The sequence below is a fragment of the Medicago sativa genome, chromosome 4 (assembly GCF_051527215.1).
Source record: "Medicago sativa cultivar Bolivia chromosome 4, Bolivia_mono, whole genome shotgun sequence".
Classification (NCBI taxonomy): domain Eukaryota; kingdom Viridiplantae; phylum Streptophyta; class Magnoliopsida; order Fabales; family Fabaceae; genus Medicago; species Medicago sativa.
In genome coordinates, this window is record NC_140752.1 from 62,105,331 (window position 1) to 62,126,249 (window position 20,919).

General features: G+C 31.8%; 1 protein-coding gene and 1 long non-coding RNA gene across 2 annotated transcripts in view; one reads left to right on the forward strand and one right to left on the reverse strand.

Moving 5' to 3' along the window:
• LOC146930484 (uncharacterized) overlaps positions 1-5,788 on the forward strand; it is a 44,386-nt gene extending 38,598 nt beyond the window's left edge. The window contains exon 2 of the long non-coding RNA XR_015006414.1: positions 5,674-5,788. This is a non-coding gene — a long non-coding RNA (uncharacterized LOC146930484). The remainder of the gene's footprint in view (positions 1-5,673) is intronic.
• On the reverse strand, positions 122-7,673 carry LOC146930489 (tetraspanin-3-like). The gene is made up of 2 exons (XM_085702014.1): positions 7,093-7,673; positions 122-705 (listed from the first exon to the last, which is right to left on the reverse strand). Exons 1-2 carry the CDS (start codon positions 7,603-7,605, stop codon positions 358-360), a joined length of 861 nt encoding a protein of 286 aa, XP_085558140.1. The 5' UTR covers positions 7,606-7,673; the 3' UTR covers positions 122-357.
• Positions 7,674-20,919: the final 13,246 nt, after the last annotated feature.

Sequence of the window (20,919 nt, forward strand, 5' to 3'; positions counted from 1 at the left end):
TCATAACTTGGCGAATTAAGTTTCAAATTTTGATTGAAAGAGTTGTTCGCATTTAGTGTCTACAATGCCTCAAATAAGATCTGAGGAATGAAACCTATAAAAAAAAGTTTTAAAGATCGAATTTAAATTCAAGCACGACCATTTATTATGATTAGATGTAAGATACTTCTTCTAATTTACAAAGATGTATCAATACATATATAATTCCAACAAATATACAAAATGAGTATCTTCAAACAATTCACCTTGCAAGATTAAATCCAAAGTCATACATACTACAACGGTTTGATACAAAACAAAGCCAATCCCCAAAACCCTAACATAAATAGCTTAAAGCTACATAGTACAGTTAATTAATTAAAGATGAAAAGCACTAGGTTGTGACTTTGTCATCCTTGCTTCACCATAAGGTTCATCATTATCCATCTTTTTGTTGTTTCGATATGCATAATATGCAACTATGTAAACAATGACAAGGATGATCATAACAACAATATTGATCACTGAGACTTTCCTCCAACTCTTCTTGAGACTACCAAGTACACCAGCTTTGCAAGAATCACAATCATAACAAAGTTGTTGTTGGTCATTGTTCCATTTGTTGCAGTCAGGGTTGGTTCCCACTAGTGATCCTGCTCCTTGAATCCATACTGTCTCGTTTTGATACGAATAGCCACAATCTGTTGGAGGCTTGCAGCAACCAGACTGTAGATAAACAAAAAAAGGACAACAGTAAACATGTATGGTTCTTTTCCTAATCAACCGTAATTAGAGTTTTTGGCTCCTTATATATATATATATATATATATATATATATATATATATATATATATATATATATATATATATATGGGGTTTGCTAGGATACACCCACTAGTTTTTATTAAGGTGTGTTTTAGCAAATATATAACTAAAAAGTTGTTAAATACACCTTAAGGTGAATGTTGCTAAAACACACCTTCTAAAAAATAAGTGGGTGTACGTTAGCAACTCCTATAGGCATTTGCTAGGATACACCCACTTATTTTTTAGAATGTGTGTATTAGCAAGTTATAACTAAAAAGTAGTTAAATACACCCTAAGGTGTAGCTTGCTAAAACACTCCCACATAAAAACTAGTGGGTGTGTTCTAGCAAATCCCTATATATATATATATAAGACACTGAAGAAGGCAAGGGGCGACGGGGTGTGGGGGTCCCGAGGTACGGTTCAGGGGTAATATTGTAAATTAAACTGTAGTCGTACTATATATATTGTTTGTAACACTGAAACCCTAATTCTCATCACATTAATAAAAAGGGAGCTATAGATGCTCTATAGTCGCAGAGGTATGTATAATTGACCAACCTGTGCTAACAAACATCGTGTGTTCATTGTCTCTCTTTTTCGTTCTCTTATTTTTATTTTTTTTGACGTTTCTCTTATTTAATTTGCTGTTATTATGTTTTTTTTTTTGTGGTGGTCGGGTTTTGAACCCCGGACCTTGCATATTTTATACATTGTTCATACCAATTGAACTAAGCTCACGAGGACTGTTGTTATTATGTTCTAATACTAACTAACATAGGCTTTAACTTACTAACTACATACATGTATATACAAACTATAACTACATGTGATATGAAGATATACATACAGACCAGAGATCCAATCTTAAACCAAATGGTTAAAAGACTCAAATATGTATCACTTATGTCGCACTATGTTAGCAAAGTTGAATAATAAATTTTGCTCCACTCCTAAATTTAGAATCAAACAACGAATTAGTGTGTGTTTGGTTCAGCTTTGAATATAATTGATTCTGACAGAATTGATTCTGATAGAATTGATTCTGACAGAATTGATTCTGAGAGAATTGATTTATGTTTGGATACAATTATGTAAAATTGTTTTTGAATGTATAATTACTAAAATAGACATAGCTAAAGGAGAATTGATAAAGAAGGAGAATTGATAAAGGGCAATAAAGGAAAATAATAGGTTGTAATAATAAAATATAATATTTACTGTTTATAATTGATTCTAGAAAAGCTAGAAGCTAGGATTTGTAGCTTCATGGAGAATTGTTTTTGGAGGATAAAAGCAATTCTGAAAAGCCAAACCAAACACGTTGTTTTTGGCTAGAATTGCTTTTGACACTGTAGAGAATTGCTTTTGGCTGGGTAGAAGCTGAACCAAACAGGCCATTAAAAAAACCCCTTCCTTTCTCACAAACAAACATATATACTACTACCTCCGTCCCAATTTAATTGACACAATTTTATTTTTCACACATATTAAGAAAAATGTATAAATAAAGGGGAAAGTGGAATATATAGTATTGGGAATGATAAAAGTAGTATTATTTAGTGTTATATTGTATTGGGAATGATGAAAGTTGTATTGAAAATTGAAATGGGTCAGTTATTTTGAGACACTTTTTTTTAAAAAATGAGTCAGTTATTCCGGGACGGAGGGAGTAGTATTAAACTGCAATTGCTTTGGGAAAAAGTGATTTTTGTGTTTGTCTTTATCTCACGTGCCCTGTCGCTATTAGACTACTACAATTGCCCCATAGAAAAATGTTGTGGCGTTCCATCAAAAGCGGCCTTGTTTTGTGGCATGGATTACATGCCGACATGTCCTGCCACTCATATAATCAAAGGACCAAATTGGCAGAAAACTTTTTAGGATAAGAACACTTTCAAAGTCATGCAAAAGATAAAAACGTGTGATATCCCTTAAAAAGGACTTAAACCATTATTATTATGATTTTTTTGAAGGACTTAAAGCATTATTATGACCAATATAATAAGTCAGTGCCTTCATCATAAATATATTGACCATCCCCTAAAAAAAATCATAAATATATTGACCATATTTTTAATCAAGAGTTTAGTGTTTTATTTACGTATCTAGATATTACAAATATATATAATATTGATACACGTCCAAAAAAAGTGACTATTAGAGTATATATTCGATAGTAATTAGTTTGGAAAAAAAGTATTTTTATCACAAAAACAACTTTGATGAAAATATTAGTACAAATTTTTCAGACTAAAACAAAAATATTATTTGATCACTTTCAGTTAGAAGGATGTATGAAGGCAAATGAATTTTACCAAATAGTTACAACTACCAAATACTTTTACTAAAATCATGAATATAATATGTACATTTTCATTATTCTCACCATGAAACTCACAATTTAACAAACTTATAATTTGTCCGTGCGGCCCCATTCATAAGTATTTCTACTTTACAAGACCAAAAAAGGGAGAAGATATTCTGCCAGAATATAATTTGAATATAGGACATAGAACATTCTTATGTTTGTGTGAGTTGGGGGAGCTTGTAAAAAGCAGAAGGTGACAAAATTTTAGGTTAGATATACACATCATGTTTGCCAACCAAATTAAAGTCATAAAGATGGGTGTAAATGGAGCCAATACATAAACCAAAAAAATTAAAATTAAGTCAATAATAGTCTAATTGCATACGCAAAGTTGATAATAGTACTCCCTCCGTCCCGGAATAACTGACCCATTTTCTAAAAAAAAGTGTCCCAAAATAACTGACTCATTTCAATTTTCAATACAACTTTCATCATTCCCAATACAATATAACACTAAATAATACTACTTTTATCATTCCCAATACAATATATTCCACTTTCCCCTTTATTTATACACTTTTCTTAATCTGTGTGAAAAACCAAAGTAGGTCAGTTAAACCGGGACGGAGGGAGTACTAGTTAATCACCAATAAAGAAAAAAGGTCGGTGTTATTTCTAAAAGCAATATGAAAATAAATTGTTTTTTTGTTGTTGTAAGAATATTAAAATAAAACTTAATGCTAGAAAAGAGAGAAGTTCATCGAATTTTCATAAGTTTAAAATTCGGTCTCAAATAGTAAAACTTTGGGATCAAGTTTCAAAACTTGTTTCCTAATCCCATACGTAAACACATATTTTCAAATCAAATTTAAAAAACTACTACTTGTACAATATTAAACTCTAACTAATCGCATGCCTCCATCACCATATCTTCTTGTTTCAAATTAAAGTAATTTTACTATCTTAAGTAATAGAAAAAAAATATTTGCAATCATAGTTATGTTTTATGAATAGGTTCAAATCTCATAAGAGCATCCACAATGGTAGTTCCTTAACAAGGACTCTTTAAATGAACCCCACGTGACACATCACTTATTTATAATTTTTTTAATAAAAGTACCTATTAAGGACTCAATGACTCCAATGGCAATACACTAATAAGGACTCCAATGAAAAGTACTTAAATATGTCCCACTATCTTTACATATTAAAGAAAAATAATTTATCTATTACTCATTTTTACAAGTGGGACCAAGTAGTACACATTTTATTACTTCTTTATGCAAGTGGGACCAAGTAGTACACATTTTATTACTTCTTTATGCAAGTGGGACCAAGTATTACACATTTTATTACTTTTTTAAACGTGGGACCCGTTAGTTACCCAGGAGAGAGAGGGTCCTTATATAGTTGCCTGTTCCTTAACGGGAACTCAATTTTTCTTCCTCCAATGGAGGGTCCTTAACGGGGAGTGGTCCTTGTTAAGTAAGGACCCCCCATTGGAGATGCTCTAACAATCCATTATAGGGTGAAACGTGGCCACCGTCCCATATGGCCCTACCTCATTCCATCACTTTCTTTGTCCTATAATATCTTATATTATATCATCGTAAAAATATCATTCTTTTTTATTATTCTTTTTTATCATTATGATGTAAACTATTAACATATACTCCCTCCGTCCTTATATGTAATCACCTATTTGATTTTATATTTGTTTCTAAATGTAAACTCCTTTTCAGATTAATAGATGCATTTATTATTTTTTCCTAAACATGCCCCTAATTAATACTACTAACTTGTCTTGAAATATGTAAAGTCAAATTTAATACACATAAAAACAAAGGACAATTTGGTAATATTAACACACAAAATATACACATTAATTACACTAACAATTTTTCTTAAGAAATGTGAAAAAGGCAAAGGGGGTTTACATATAGGGACGGAGGAGTAGTATATAGCAAGACATATCACACATATGATGATGACACTTTTGGCATCAACAGTGATGCCACCATAATATCAATTCTCAATTATCAAACCAACATTATTGGTATGCCATTTTTGTCAAAGTCGTTTTTTTTTTCCGTTTTTTTTAATGCACCGTTAAGTTAACATGGGGATGCAATAAATTAGAGAAATAAAGAACCACAACTTTAGGAGATTGACGAGTCAAAACCCATCATCCCCACATGCTGCAGGGTTCCATACTGCAAGAGTCAGATCTATCAATTTAATGACGAGCAATGATATTCTAACAACCAAAAATCAACAACTTTTGTGACAACCATCAATTTTCAAAGGAAAAGTAGATAGTGACACGGAAACCAAAACAATAGAGAGAGAAAGTAAAAAGATAAGAGTAATGATATTTTGACATCCATTTGATGACAACTTTGTTGACAACCTTGTTTTTCTCACTTCTTATTGGTCAAAAACAATGGAGAGAGAAAAAGGAAGAGAGAGGATAACAATATCATGTGAGTATGAGAGAGAAAGTTGTCAAAAAGTGGTTGTCAAAATATCATTTCTCAAAAGATAATGTGAGTATGAGAGATAAAGTTGTCACATAGGTTGTCAAAAATGGTTGTTAGAATATCATTTCTCTTTAATGAAACAAATGCACTTCATGCTATTCAATTTGTTTCTCTCCAAAGCAACTACCCATACTTTTCTTTAAAAACTAAATGTAACAAAAAATTCAAACAAAATAAAAAAATATGAATCAATTTTACAAGGACTAAAACAAAATACCAAGGACCAAAACCAAATTTTTTAAATTTGCAGGGACTAAAACGAAAAAAATATTTTTACAGGGACTAAAACCAAAATGTCAGATATTTGCAGGGATTATTTTCATATTTAAGCCTAAAATTAATTATGTTTATAAAATGGGAAATGTTAACTTGTGCCCTCAAGACACAAGTTAAGAAACCAAAGATAGAAATATTTTGTTGGAAATTGCACATTCAACATTCTAGAAATTTAAAATCTTATCTTTCCAAGACATAATTTAGGATTTAATTCCACTTTTAGATTCTTAACTTGTGCCCTTAGGGCACAAGTTAACACTACCCTTATAAAAATGAGATTAAATCAGCTCTTCAGTTAGTTGAAGCAAAAATTTAGTTCATCGGTTAATTTGACCTCGGAAGTTGAATTATAGTTTGATTGAACTTATATCAAGTCGGGTTAAACCATTTAAACGGTAACTAGTTCAATATATTTTATTTTTATTTTTTGCATTTTATTTATTTATTAATATTTACTTTTTAATTTTCTTTATTTAATTTATTTTAACATATGGTTCAATCATTTTAACCATGGATCATGGTTGAACTTAGTGAATCAATTAAACCAAAATTCATAGATCTTACCGGGTCGACCTAATATCATTTTTGCAACATTGATTAAAACAGTAATTAACTTCTATTCCTTTAAAACGATTTAAAAAAGTAAACTGTATTTAGTACAAAATTTAGATCAAATACATTAGACTTCTAATTTGTATTTTCTTATATTTCATTTAGTAGCAAGTAGTAACTTTTAGTGTTTGCTACTCCCTCCGTTCCGGAATAACTGACCCATTTTCTAAAAAAAAGTGTCCAAAATAACTGACTCATTTCAATTTTCAATACAACTTTCATCATTTCCAATACAATATAACACTAAATAATACTACTTTTATCATTCCCAATACAATATATTTCACTTTCCCCTTTATTTATACATTTTTCTTAATATGCGTGAAAAACAAAATTGTGTCAATTAAATTGGGACGGAGGTACATGCTAAAGACCCTAATTACACTGGTTCCTAGAAAAACTACTCTCCTAAAATCCCAAAAATTCCTAAACACCTTCCTAACTCCATATTTTCTTTCAAATAAAAAAATATTATATCATTGATTAAGCATGAAAACAAGAAATAGATCCAGATTATTACCCATTCACAAGACACCTAAAAAAATGGAATAAAATATAAGAACATACCTGAACAGGATTGAGTTTTCTTTGAAAGAACATATCAGCAGTCTCAGGAACATCATTAAAATTCCTAGCCAACTTCCTACAAGCTTTAGAATCCCTTATACAAGAACTAATCTTCCCCCAATACTCATCACTAGCCACTCTCTCTTCCAACCAACCAGAATAATCCTGCAAATAATAATCCAAATACCCTCTATTCATAACCCTTCTTCCAGACCCTTTATCCGTCACAACATAAGCAAATATTATAAATCCAATAAGCACACCAATGACTAAGAACATGACAACAAGGTAGAAACGTAACAAGAAAGTGTTACGGTAACACGCCCCTGCAAAACCGGCTAATGAAACAACCATGATGGAAATTCCTATTATGATTAATGGCCATTGAAGAAATTTGAGACAGTCTGTGTTGTTTGCTCTACTGCTTAGCCATATTCCACCTCCTAGGATTGGAATTGATAGTAAAAAGGTTAAGAAGTTTAGTAGACCAATTAAGTGGTTACTTGTTCTCATTTTTTTTTTTGGTAGGTGAATTTCTTTGGCTAGAGTTTTTTTTTATGCTAGAGTTTTTGATTGTTTATGATGAGTGATGAATGTGACTTGAGATTTATAGAAGAAGAGTTGGTGGTGTTTGTATTTATTTTGATTGATTACTTAATTTAGGAGCTTGGTAAACGCGTTGGGAGTTTTGTTGTATATTTAATTAAGGAAATGACTGGAATGACCTTGTTTTTTGGATTTTGAATTGCTGTCACTTGGGGATTGGGGCAGGGTTGGGTTGGTTGGTTCGAGATATTCTTTTAATAACTTTTTTCTTATTAAAAAAAATATATTTTTGTAACCTAGATGGTGTGATATTGTAGGTTTATGTTTGGTTTTGCATTGATGAAAATTGATTTTGTTTGAACTAATTTTATAAAAATAATTTTGATTAAAAGTTAGTTGAATGATTTTTTTATAAAAAAATAATATATATATATATATATATATATATATATGTGTGTGAGTTAAATGTAAAGTTTTTGTGTTTGGATAAAATGAGCGCAACAATAAATTTACCTTTAAAAATTAATTCTAAAATCAAATCTTTTAGAGTTATGTTAACTTGTGTTCTAAGGGCACATGTTAAGGAACTCAAAAGGAACAATTTTGCATTGAAAAACATAATTTTTTTTTGATAGTGGCCGGGGTTTGAACCCTGGACCTTGCATATTTTATGCAATGTCCCAACCAGCTGAGCTAAGCTCACGAGGACGAAAAAAAACATAATATTTTAACTTTTTAGAAGTTGACTGCACGATTTTTGATACGTACATTTCTATAATAAATTCATTAACATGTGCCTTTGAGGGCACAAGTTAACATTTGTCAATCTTTTATTGAGGTACAAAAGTTGCAATTTTAACTTTAAGTAAACTTAATTTCACTTAAAAGCAATTAAACATGACAAATCAATGTTATATAGCAATGTCATGTCTTTAAGGTCTATGAATGTTATATTTACGATGATTATTTTGTCATTTGAAAAAGTTTAACGGCGCAACTTTTAGAAAAAGGTTTAACGGCGCAGCTTATTACCTGCTTGTATTCATATATAAGTAATTATTAATATATATATATAGGACATATCAAGTGAGAGGGCTTTTTATTGTGAGAGGTGAGAGGGTTGAATCCTAGCCCTTTGGATTAATCTTTATTGTGTTGTTTAGTTTTTAAAACCACATTGTATAATCAGCTCACCCCCTCGTTTCTTCTTTTCTTTCACATGCGAATTTTCCAGAAATTGGGCAAGAATCACATGGAAAAACAGCTTTAGATATATTTCGTTCACTTCTTTTCTTTCCCCTGATGCAAATTTGATATATCAATTCTAACTTTTAATAAATAAATAAATAAATATATATATAATTGTAGTTATGCCCTCGACTTCTGTTCTCATTACATTCGTAGAATCAATTGTAGTTCTTTAAAACCGAAACAATTAAGTTATAGTCTTCTAATTAAATTATATTTAAAGATAGAGTTTAGTACTTTATACTCCCTCCGTCTAGGAATAACTGACCTATTTTCTAAAAAAAAGTGTCCCAAAATAAATGACCCATTTCAATTTTCAATACAACTTTCATCATTCCCAATACAATATAACACTAAATAATACTACTTTTATTATTCCCAATACAATATATTCCACTTTCCCCTTTATTTATACACTTTTCTTAATCTGTGTGAAAAACCAAAGTAGGTCAATTATACCGGGACGGAGATAGTAGTAAATAAACTTGGTCTATTACTCTTAGTTGAAGATAGAGTGTCGTACTTTAAAGTAAATGCAATCAATGTAATTTCAGAGTAGTTTCTTCGTAGATGCGTTATTTAGTTTTTTGGAGCTTTGTGTCGACCTCTAACGCAAACATAAATGGACAAGTTGTTTGAATGAGACTTGATGAATGAGACTTTGTGTCAGAGTCGATATATTACCATGCAATTCATGCGAAAAGGAGTACGAAATTTAGATGGATAAAATATTAAAATTAAATCATTTACGGGTATAATCTCACTGCATTTCATCAACAATATAAGAGAAGGTTCAAATATGCAAATATTCAGAGGCCCCGAGAAAAGCAAGCAAGCAAATATTTATATTCTTTTGATTTGTGTATCTCTTATTGAATGATAAAACAATACCGTAAAAAGAAAAAAGAAAAAAACTAATCTACAAAGTCGTTTCCGAGAATTTAGAGGCCCCGTTATAATTTTGACAATTTTCATTTAAAAAGAATTGAAAAAAAAATATACAACACCACTTATCGTTACAGACAACTAAGTTGTGGTTAAATATATGAGTGATGGTTCAAATATGACTTTTATCTATAGACAAATAAACATTTATTTATGGACAATGCATAACTGACAACAAAAATATCATGTATTTCATGTTTTTCCCTATAGAAAAATGACATTTAGTGACAAATTTTATTTGTAGGTACAAGTGTTATTTTTCTTCCAAAATTTGAGGCCTTGTGCAAAGGGTCGTGTTGCACATGCACAGGACCGGCTAATGTATATGTTAAAGCAACAGTTTTATATTTAAAAGATTAAAAAAAACATAAGCACAAGCAAAGAATGCATGCTTTGTTGACGAAGTTCGACTAATTTTATCTTCGACTCCAAAGCAACTACAATTCCATTATATTTATCAAATGTAAGATTAAGGTTTATATTATACACTGAACTTTTGACATTAAACAACCAGTAACATTGGAATAAAGAACCTTTGACATATATTAAATTTTCGTATCTATGTTTAACCACTGACCCCAATACCCAATAAGAGCTTAAAGTGATTCACTCATGAAGTATTCACGACTTTAACACTATTCTTGTGAATCTGTCTAGTACATTTTCAAAATAGATTTTCTGAAAAGTCTAAATTTTCTGGCACTTATATCCTTGACAATATCCATCATAATAAATTAATAATCTTCTTAGCAACATCTAAGTCCTTCATGTCAAATTCCTATCCCAATATGATTTTCATTTCAATTATGTCATTTAAATGATTAGCAACAATCAATATGTAATTGACACAATAATAGAAATATAAAATAACCATCACCATTCACCAAGGCTCCTAAAATAAATACAATAGTAAGGTGCCATTTAGCTTGGACCTGCTTTAGACCATAAAAAGATTCCTTCAATTTACAAACCAAAATCTGCCCTACCCAATTGATCAGTCATTTTGGCACATCCTTTATAGTCTTGCATTTTGAGAGCTTTTCGTGCCTAATATCATATTGATTAATTTTCATATTTATTGTATAATGACCCCTGTTCACCACACCGATCATAACTTTGGTTGCAATCATGCAATTGAGGAGTGCAAATTTGAGTTTAGAATCTAAGGAACATAGCTACAACTTTCATGTTGAACCCAAAGCCCAGTTCGAACGTCCTCATGATCAAAACTACATATCTCTAGAGGATTGAAGTCAAATATGAGTTTAGGCCACTTGATCTTTTGTTGCAATGGGCTGATTAGCGCATATTGGCCAACTCTTGTTCAAACCAATTCAAAATTAGGTTTTCATATTTGAGCAATATAAATAAAGTTGTTTGTTTGAGCCGGAAGGATCTTAGATCCGCCATTTTACAAATTTCAAATATGACCATCTTTTGTAATGGAAGCGTAAACACCTCCGATCAAACTATTGAGGGAGGGTACTTGTACCGGATTTTTGAGGTGTAACTCTAAATGCCAATTTTGTTTTATGTTTTATTTCTTTCTTTATCAATTTCATTAATTTGTGTGTAATTCAATTTATCTTACGGCGCTTGATTATACATAATTTCGTTTAGTGCAAACTGATTTATCGTTTATTTAGGTTAGTTGAATAGAAATTGATGATGTCTATAAGCTTAATTATATGTTTGATAAAATTTTGATTTAGGTTAATTAATTGTGTTATGGACGCTTGTTCTGTTATGGTTAATCGAACTTTTTTATGCTTCATTAATAGGAATCCAAATAGGAATTACTCGACGCTTGTTCCTTTAGTTTCTATCAAACAAGAATAATATTCTAGAACGGATAATTATCTGGAACATTTGATAGATATTCCAATGAGGTACCTGAATCCAATGGATTGGTTGTTTTTATTAATTTTATAACTTCATAATCACAATTTGTTTTTTGCAAATAAAGTCCCGTATTTTATACTTCTGCAATTTCATTCTTGAACTGGTTATTGACAATTTAAAGTTCCTTCTAAGACGACCAAGATTAATTAACTTATACTACTTTTTGTAAATTATGTTGACCGCAACGACAACAATCACAAAAATAACTAAAACGCACTGGTTGCTCCATGTAAATTTTCTCATCTAGATTACCATGAAGAAATATTTTCTTCATATTCATTTACTCTAAATGCGTGTCTTTTGTGGCTACCAAAACTAACACCTCCCTGATAGAAATGTGTCTGATGATCAAAGGGAAAATTTCATCACAGTCAACCATCTTCTATTGTAAGTACCCATTTGCTACAACACTAGTGATAACTCTTCAAAAAAAAATATTATTAAGCATCATCTAAACGTTAAAAAAACCATCTAGCTTGGACTAAAGCCTTTTTGAGTCTTTTAGGGATTTTTTGGTAGTAAAAGTGTTAATTAAGTGTTTTTGGAAGTGATTTGATGGTTTATGACTATGTTGGAGGTGTGTCAGTTTGAAACTGTAAATTCATAACTAGGAGGAATTGTTCTGGAATTGCTATATTATATAAAGTACACTCTTATCCATTAAGTTCCATATTTTACCCTAGTTTTGAGAACCCTATCTGCCATCTCACAAAACCATTTCATTCTACTTTGAAAGCTTTATCATCCAAACCTAAAAATCAAAATGGAAAGATGTAATGTAACCATTCTTATCTATAAAACTAAAGACGTAATATATACTATAACTTGGGGAGATTCATATTTTTTTTTTAACAATCCAAGTTAATAAGGGACCTAAAAGTATGAAAATTGTTGTTCACACATTAGAGAAGGCTGGGACACACATGTAAAATACGCTTTTGCCCCCTCGGCAGTTAACTGCCGAGGAATTTGAAATCCGGCTGCAGTTAACTGCCGAGGAATTCCTCGGTAGTTAACTGCCGAGGAAAGCATTTATGCAGACAGCAGGTCCTGCATTAATGCTAACCCTTACCAAGCCGTTTTTAGGCCAGTTTTGACCTGTAATTTCACCAGTGCATTTCCATAGGCAATTCAAATTATACAACAATGAAACTCGGTCATAAACAAGAAAAATACAATATCTTTTACATATGTCCATAATTAAATCAAACCGACATTTGGTTCAAACCACACAAAAGTTTGAAATTCATCAAAACGGAACATAGTGTCCATAATCAAACAACACATTACAAGTCATTACACATCATTACACATCATTAAATTAAATCCCTACTTACATTCATTACAATTGCATATGGAACGAACATATATATATAATACATTATTTTCCACCATATTCCTAAACATAAATCCGACGTCGCTATCGTCTTTAATAATCCAAGGCATATAGCTTGCCGTTTTCCATGTGAATTCATCTCTATCTTCTCCTAGGTCTATCATTGGCATTAGAGCAGACAAGTGACGTGTATATTGATTTTCACCAAGATGCTCAAAATAAGTGTTAAACAACTTAACGGATGTTGGATGAGCCCAAAAGATATCTTCGATTGTATTACTTTCACCATGTGTTCTTGAGTAATAAGTATAGTTGTGCTCCTCCAACTTCGAGATTAGATATTGCAACGGCTTCTTGTCACCTCTATTTGCCTTCCATATTTTTTGACGTTCATTGTACACTTGCTTCACATTTGTCATGCAATGTGGTCTTTTGTTCTTCAAGTGTATCAAAATATTTCTTGGAAGCATCTTGCTCTTGGTCAAGTCATGTACAATCTTCTTGTCATCCTCCTTTAATCTACCGGCAAGAATGTGTCCTTCTAAAGCCGGCTCCATAGCATGGTTGTGAACTCCATTAAGAATGTTCAATCCCCATTCCTTTGTTTGCGTACTTTGATATCCACTAATCATGAACAAGCACCCGCATTTTCTTGAGCCCGTTGTCGCATGCTTTGGTTTTTTTTTAGGCACTTTGTGAGCTCCACTCCTTTCACACACTAGGCGCAATATTGGATGGATCAAGCTTGATCTTTGTGTAACAATTGTAAATCCCGCCTTATTTGCTTGACAACGTACCCACCCAAGCAATTCTTCTCTATCTTGAAACTTAATGTCGTCAGAAAAAAACCTAGCCGTGTCCACTTCGTGGGCTTGAAGTGGGACGACACCGGGGCTAACATATTTAGAAGCTTGTTCAATGTTTGGTTTGACTTCAACCTTAGGCGGCTTGACATCTCCAGAAATTTGGACAAAATTACGTTTTGTCTCTCCCGAAACATCTTCCGCGTTCTCGGTCATTACTATAATTAAACAACACATAAATATGAATTAACAACTAACTAATGCATAAACATCAATGCCATAATGAACTAAAACAAAAAAAAACAAAGAAAATTTTTTTTTTGAAAAAATGGCAGTAGCTGCCATTTTTTCGTCCTTCAAAATTTTCCTAAGTGTTCCTCGGTACTTAACTACCGAGGTTTCCCTCGGCAGTAAGCTACCGAGGTTTTCCTCGGCAGTAAGCTACCGAGATTCCCCATGACAGTCTTACGTGACTGACGTTGTAAACCAACATGACAGTGTAACATATACAAAAAATAAACCGAATAAAATGCACAATACCTATTTTTTTACGTCAAAAGTGTGTTGAATCATCCTAGGCTTGATGTTTGAATCATTTGGGGGAAGATTTGATAGAAAAAAATTATTGGATTTGGGGGGAATGGATGGGTTTGATATGGAAGTTGATGAAAATAGTGTGTAGGGGAGCAGGTTTCCTGTTTCATCTAACGAAACATAATACTCGGCAGTTAACTACCGAGGAAATCCTCGGCAGTTAACTGCAGCCGGATTTCAAATTCCTCGGCAGTTAACTGCCGAGGGGATAAAAAGGTATTTTACATGTGTGTCCCAGCCATATGGAATGTTTGAACAGCAATTTTCTAAAAGTATATTAGAAATTAAGTAAATTTGTCACTTATAAGCACCACAAAATCAATTAGGAAGATCAATTTATCCACTTTCACTAAAACATCCTCAACAATGCCATACTGAATTTTCATGTATCGATCGACCAGCTAGTTTAAGACATATTCCAATAGGTTTCAAACATTAAAACCCTAAATTATTCCTCATGGACAAGGGCATGAGATATGTTGGCTCCTAAATCACATAGTGCATTCCCAATATTCACATTCCCTATAATACATGGAACTGCGAAAATACCAAGATCCTTCAATTTAGGTAAGAGCTTTATTTGCATAACGTCGCTACAGTCCTTTGTCAAAGAAACAATTTCTTCCTTCAATTTCAATTTCTTTTTCAGACACTTCTTCAAAGACTTTACGTGCTGAAACTTACTCAAGAGCTTCTGCAAAAGGAACATTAAATGGAAGTTTTTTTTAAGATGTCCAGAAGAAAAAAAAATTGGGTTTCACCTTCCTAGTTATGATATGATGAGGTGTTGTAATTTTTGAGATAATTTTTATTTCATAAGTTTTTTTTTTTTTTTTTTTTGTGTTAAGTGATTTGACCATGTGAAACTATTAACGTCTATAATATATTATGCACATGTCTTTCATGCTTAAAAGTAGGAACCGTCACTAACTCATCAAGTAACTTGTCATCCTTAATTTTCTCTTTAGAAAAAATGGTCATGGATATATATTCTTGCAATCAGTAACACAAGATACATGAAAAGAAAATACATGTATACCTCACAAAGAAAAAAATAATTTGTTTTCTTCTCCTCCATTTTTTTTTTCTTCCTGAGATAAACATCTGCCTGATAAATTTGTGATTCTTGCTGTTTTGTTACCTCCATAATTAGGAGAAGGACCTGTTGAATCCTGAGAGTTTCCGCACACTGTGGCGGATAAATTTCAAGGAGAGTCCTCGTGACGCCTCATGTTAATACTAACAAATTTTGCAGGTTTACTTTCTAGTTCGTAATTGCATAATCTGGTTCGTTGCGGTTGTTGTTTGCATTCAAATCAATATTACCAACACATAGGTACAACATGAGGTACTTTGATAAAAGATAGAGTGGCCTGATTTGGCTTCATCAACTGCTTCTTTGATCTAGTGAACCATGGCCTGTCACCCACCAATTTTTCTTTATCTAGCTTCTTTTCTTCAGTCATTTTCTTCATTAGCCTTCTGTCGTTAAGGTTTTGGTTTCATTAGCTTTCTTGAATCTTAGTCAAACGGCAGAGTTTGAGCAGAAAAAAGCTCCCTGTGCTGGTATACTCTATGTGTAATATGCTGGTAATAATAATTGAGTATAGAAAAGAGCGGTGAGATTCAATTTGAAATCTCACAATTTTTTAGTGTCCAATTTAATCATTGATAAAAATAATACTAATAATAATAATAATTAAATCTGTCTTTATATTTTTACACAGGAGACAAATCAATATCTGACTCATTGTAACAAGTTGATTAATTTGTCCTCAACATAAAATAAAATTAATTTCCTCTATCCACAAAAAATAAAATTAATTTCCTCTAAAAGAAAATGAAAAAAAAGGTTAATTTGAATATAATTTTTTTATCATTCGCTCAAAAAAAAAATATAATTTTTTATCAGAAATTAAATTGGATCGCAAAAAACTATGATTGATTAAATTAAATATTTTGCTTATAGTTTGTAGTCAAAGAAAGCTCCCTCTGCTCCTTCAGTCAAGAAAAAAAGGACAAAGTTGCTCTCCTTTTTCATTGGGATGAACTCAAGGAAGAGTCCACTCAAGACTAGGCTCTGAAGTCTGAACTGAAGAGTCCACTCCAAGCTCCTTAATGGAAGTTTCATTTATTAGACGTGAGGCAGCTTGAAAGTCATCAACCACAAGCAGTTTAGATCAGAATTAAAATAGCTCGGGAATTTTTAAATTCATTTCTTCTGATAGGACTATGAAAATATGATTCAAAGTTTTTATTTAATTTAAAAGAGTCAAATTTAATATAAGGCTTCGAACTTTTAATTGTGTTTTTCTTTAAGATCTCAGGTTCGATTCTCTCTGATGTCAATTTGAATGAGCTAGTTTAGTTTCTTTAAAAAAAATAATAATTTGGGTTGATAAAAATGTTATATTATCTTCCTAAAAAGAAATAGTTATATTATCTTTTAATAAAATTTAAGTTTAAGTATTCGTGAGTATAACTCAGTTGATAAATACATTGCGATATACACAATGGCTCGGGTTTGAAACCAAATTTATTCACATTTTTCTAACCACCAGACTATTTAATTTAATAAAATAAAATAAACAGTTAAATTTAGTTATTATAATATATTTTTAAGCAAAATTTAGTTATTATAACTAATCACTTCATGGGCTTTAACCACAAAAATAACTAAATGGACTTTAACAAAATAGTAGTTTCTTTTCCCACCCTTATATTCTTAAAAGTCCTCTTCTTTTTTATTTTACAAAATTAACATTCTTTAGAAGTATATTTTTGGACTGAGTTAGGATCCTTTTCATTTTATAATTATATGATCCATTAAAATGTGTTTGTCATCAATGTATCGGTGTCAGACAAACTAATATTTGGGAGAACACAGAATTATAGTGGAGGTTTACTTGTTAGAACTTGCGATTTCACATGGGAGAATACATATATGACAAGGATAGTCTCCCATGTGACCCTCATTTACCGATACTGAACACTTAAATTGACTTCAAATTGAGTCGAACGAGGATGTAGTCAACATATGTGTTCTCCGACCACCTAGCAGTGTGACATAGTACTATATCTCCTCGCCAAGTGTTCCGTAGTTAGAAGATACCAAATATATTGTGAAGTGCCCCATGGAAGTGTACAAGACTTTTGTTGCACTTTCATTTTGTGAAAAGAAGTGTTATGTTATGTGAAGTATGTGTCTTTTGTGTTCCATCATTGTTATAATAATGTGTCAAGATTGTGTTTGGATTAAATGCATGTCAAATTAATTTGTGATTCTAGATGTATGAATTTACAGGCGATGAGGACAGCAAACTAAATGTGATTATGCATCTATGTCGTTTCTATAAGCTTATTGTATCAATGTTGTGCTTTTGTGTATATGTATGTATGTTTGTTTTACATAGTACATACTTACCTAGACATGATTTAAATACTCATTATTCGTTGTTTGTATTTTGCCCAAGTGCTAGAGGTCTCAATTGAAGTATGAAGATTTGAAGTTAGTGTATTTTTCATCAATGGAGTCTTGCATCTTAACATGTACTTTAATTATCCCTATTATCCCTGTAAAGGCAATAATTTGTGAACACACGCTCTGCGGTGATACTAGGTTGAAAGTCAATTAATGTATTTTTACAAAGTTGTGAACTATTCATGCTTGTAAACTTATTGATTACAGTATTGACGCAGTTGCAAGCGTAGGCTAGTAAACGCTAAACCTAAATTGGAAAGAAATAAGTTGCAAATGACAAACTTAAGAAAATAAGGTTCCGGAATCCACCAGAAATTGAGAAAACTCTCTAAAATATTATTTAATGAATAATAGTTTGTCTCTTAGGCTACACAATTGTTAAGCTTAAATAGAGAAATAACAAAACTCTAATTGTAGAACATGTAAACTTATTTGAGAGATTAAAGTAGTATAATTCTTCTCTTTTATCACCAAAACAAATCATCTTCATAGTTTCCATGCCTGAATTAAATATTTTACTGTGCAATTCAATGAATTACTCAGTTTTGATAAAGAAGTCAAATTAAAACTAAACTCTAGCACATAAAGCACATTGTGAATAATAAAATCAGAAGAAAATTTAATGGTTCTTGAATGTTTATCTATTGCATAATGACCTATAGGTAACTTCATGTATATGGGAGCAATTTCATTGTAAGAACTAAACCACTTTAGATTTCCACAGATATGATCATTAGCACGTGAATCTATGATCCGAGAACTGAGAGTAAAATTGTGAAGAGTTAAAGAAGAGATGAAAGTAGTACCTTGTCTGTCAAATGGTGAAAGACCAACATACATGAAAGTAGATACATGATTAGAAGCATGCAATGGCTGAATTTTGGTTAATAGATGAACCTTGAATCAAAGACATTAACTTCTCATGATTATCATCCTTCTTTGCAGATGTAAAATGATTAACATATGCTTAATTATAGTTTCCCTGAAGATGAGGTGGAACTCCAAGCTTCTCATAGCATGTTTCAACAATATGATTATTCCTCCGACAAAAGGTTCATAGACGAATGACATTCTTGGAAGTAGAACCTTGAGGATAAAACTTTCCAGAATTGTCTCCCTCAAACTTTCTAGAATCAGCAGCATTGATCAAAACTGATTCATCCTTGACAAGAGCAAAATGTCCTTGTCTTTCATGTTGTAAAGCCATAGAAAAGATTTTGTTCATAGGTGGAATAGGATCCATGAGCAAGATTTGAGACTTTACCATGGAGAAATTCTCATTTAAACTAGTAAGAAACCTAATTGCATATAGCAAAATATGATTATGTCTAGAATTTCTCGTGAATTCACAAGAACAGTGCACTATACAAGTGCAATTACGAACATACATGTAAATTTCAAGTTCTTCCCACAGAATCTTCAACTCAGAATAGAAAGATGTAACATATTTAGAATCTTGTTGCAAAGAATAAATTTCTTGCATCAGTTCAGAGATTCTTACCAAATCACCTTGTACGAAACGCTCCTTCAAATCACTTCATACATCACATGCATTCTCCATGAAATATAATAGATTGTGCAATTGAAGGAGAAACTGAATAAAAGTTCCAAGAGTGAACCAACATATTACAACGATTCCAAGCACGAAAGATAGGATCATATGAATCTTTCACTGGAGGAATCGTTCCATCAACAAATTCGAACTTCATTTTGCCTCCTAAAGCTCTACGCATGGATCAAGCAAGAGAATGATAATTTGATCCATCAAGAATCGGAGAAACTGTGATAGAGGAAGGACCATCACTGGGATGAACGAAATAAGGACTAGATTGACCAAGAAGAACCTCTGGAACAGAGGTTGTTGCACCATTGTTGCTGCGAGGTGTCATGGAAGAAAAGCTTGCGGAAGAAGCACTTTCAGATTGAAAGGCTCATGATACCATATTGAGTTAACAAGAAATTGATAGAAAATGGGATAAAATCAAAGAAAACAAAAGAAAGAATGAGAGAATTAGTTCAATGAACCATTATTTCATGTTAACTTGCAATAAAAGCAATTACATGTATTTATAGCAATTCGGTGAAGGATCATTATAAACTATTGTGATCTTTACAACATTCAATCATAACTAACTTCCTTTAACTTAAGAAAAATAGTTACGATTGAATTCTAATTCTAACACTTTCTTCAGCTTCAATTGCTTGTGGTGCAAGGAACAAAGGACTATGGTGTTCATCTTCTTCGTATGTGTTTGGCACCACCTTTTTAGGCTCAAAACGTGGGTTACTTTATATAAACGCCGTTTTGCTCTTTTCCATACTGTTTGGTTGAATGAAAAGCAATTTTGTGAAACGCGGTTTCTGTCTCCAAAACTCAGTTTTCTTGAAGCTCAGATTCATAGCTTCTACGGCAGATGAAAACCACGTTTCAGCCTTTAGTTTCTCAAGGGACAGGTACTTACCTAATTACCCCTAAATTCAAGCCTTCAATTTCTCTTTCTCACAGTTTTCTTCTTTTTCATTACTTCACATCACTTCAACCTTAAATTTTCTGCTAATTGTGATGATTTTGCAAATCCAAGCTTTCAATTTTCTTCAGCTTTTCCTCATTCTTTTTTTTTTTTTTTTTTTTTTTTCTGATTTTGTGGTTAATCTCATTACTCATGGTAGATGTGTTGGTTGGGTGAATTTATTCCTTCAGCCTTTCCCCTATATATGATGCTTATGAGCTACTTGTGAGAACCATTCCATTGTTCTGCCAAGGCCTGAAGGTAAATACATATTCATAATTTTTTTTTTGCTTTGTTTACTTGCTTCAAAACTGTTAATTTCTATTTCTATTTGCTCTAGTTGTTATAAATTTTACCTTAATTTTTTCATCCTACATCAATGCATTGTATGTGTTTGATAAATAGTCTCAAAGAAGAAAACAATTTTCTTATGATATGTTTATGTTGACTGTTCTGTTATTA

Bases quoted from the DNA above. Each gene is read 5' to 3' on its own strand.
- LOC146930489 (XM_085702014.1), bottom strand. From the start codon at position 7,605: ATGAGAACAAGTAACCACTTAATTGGTCTACTAAACTTCTTAACCTTT. The intron at 706-7,092 runs GTATGTTCTTAT...GTTTATCTACAG, and splicing joins GAAAACTCAATCCTGTTCAG to TCTGGTTGCTGCAAGCCTCC.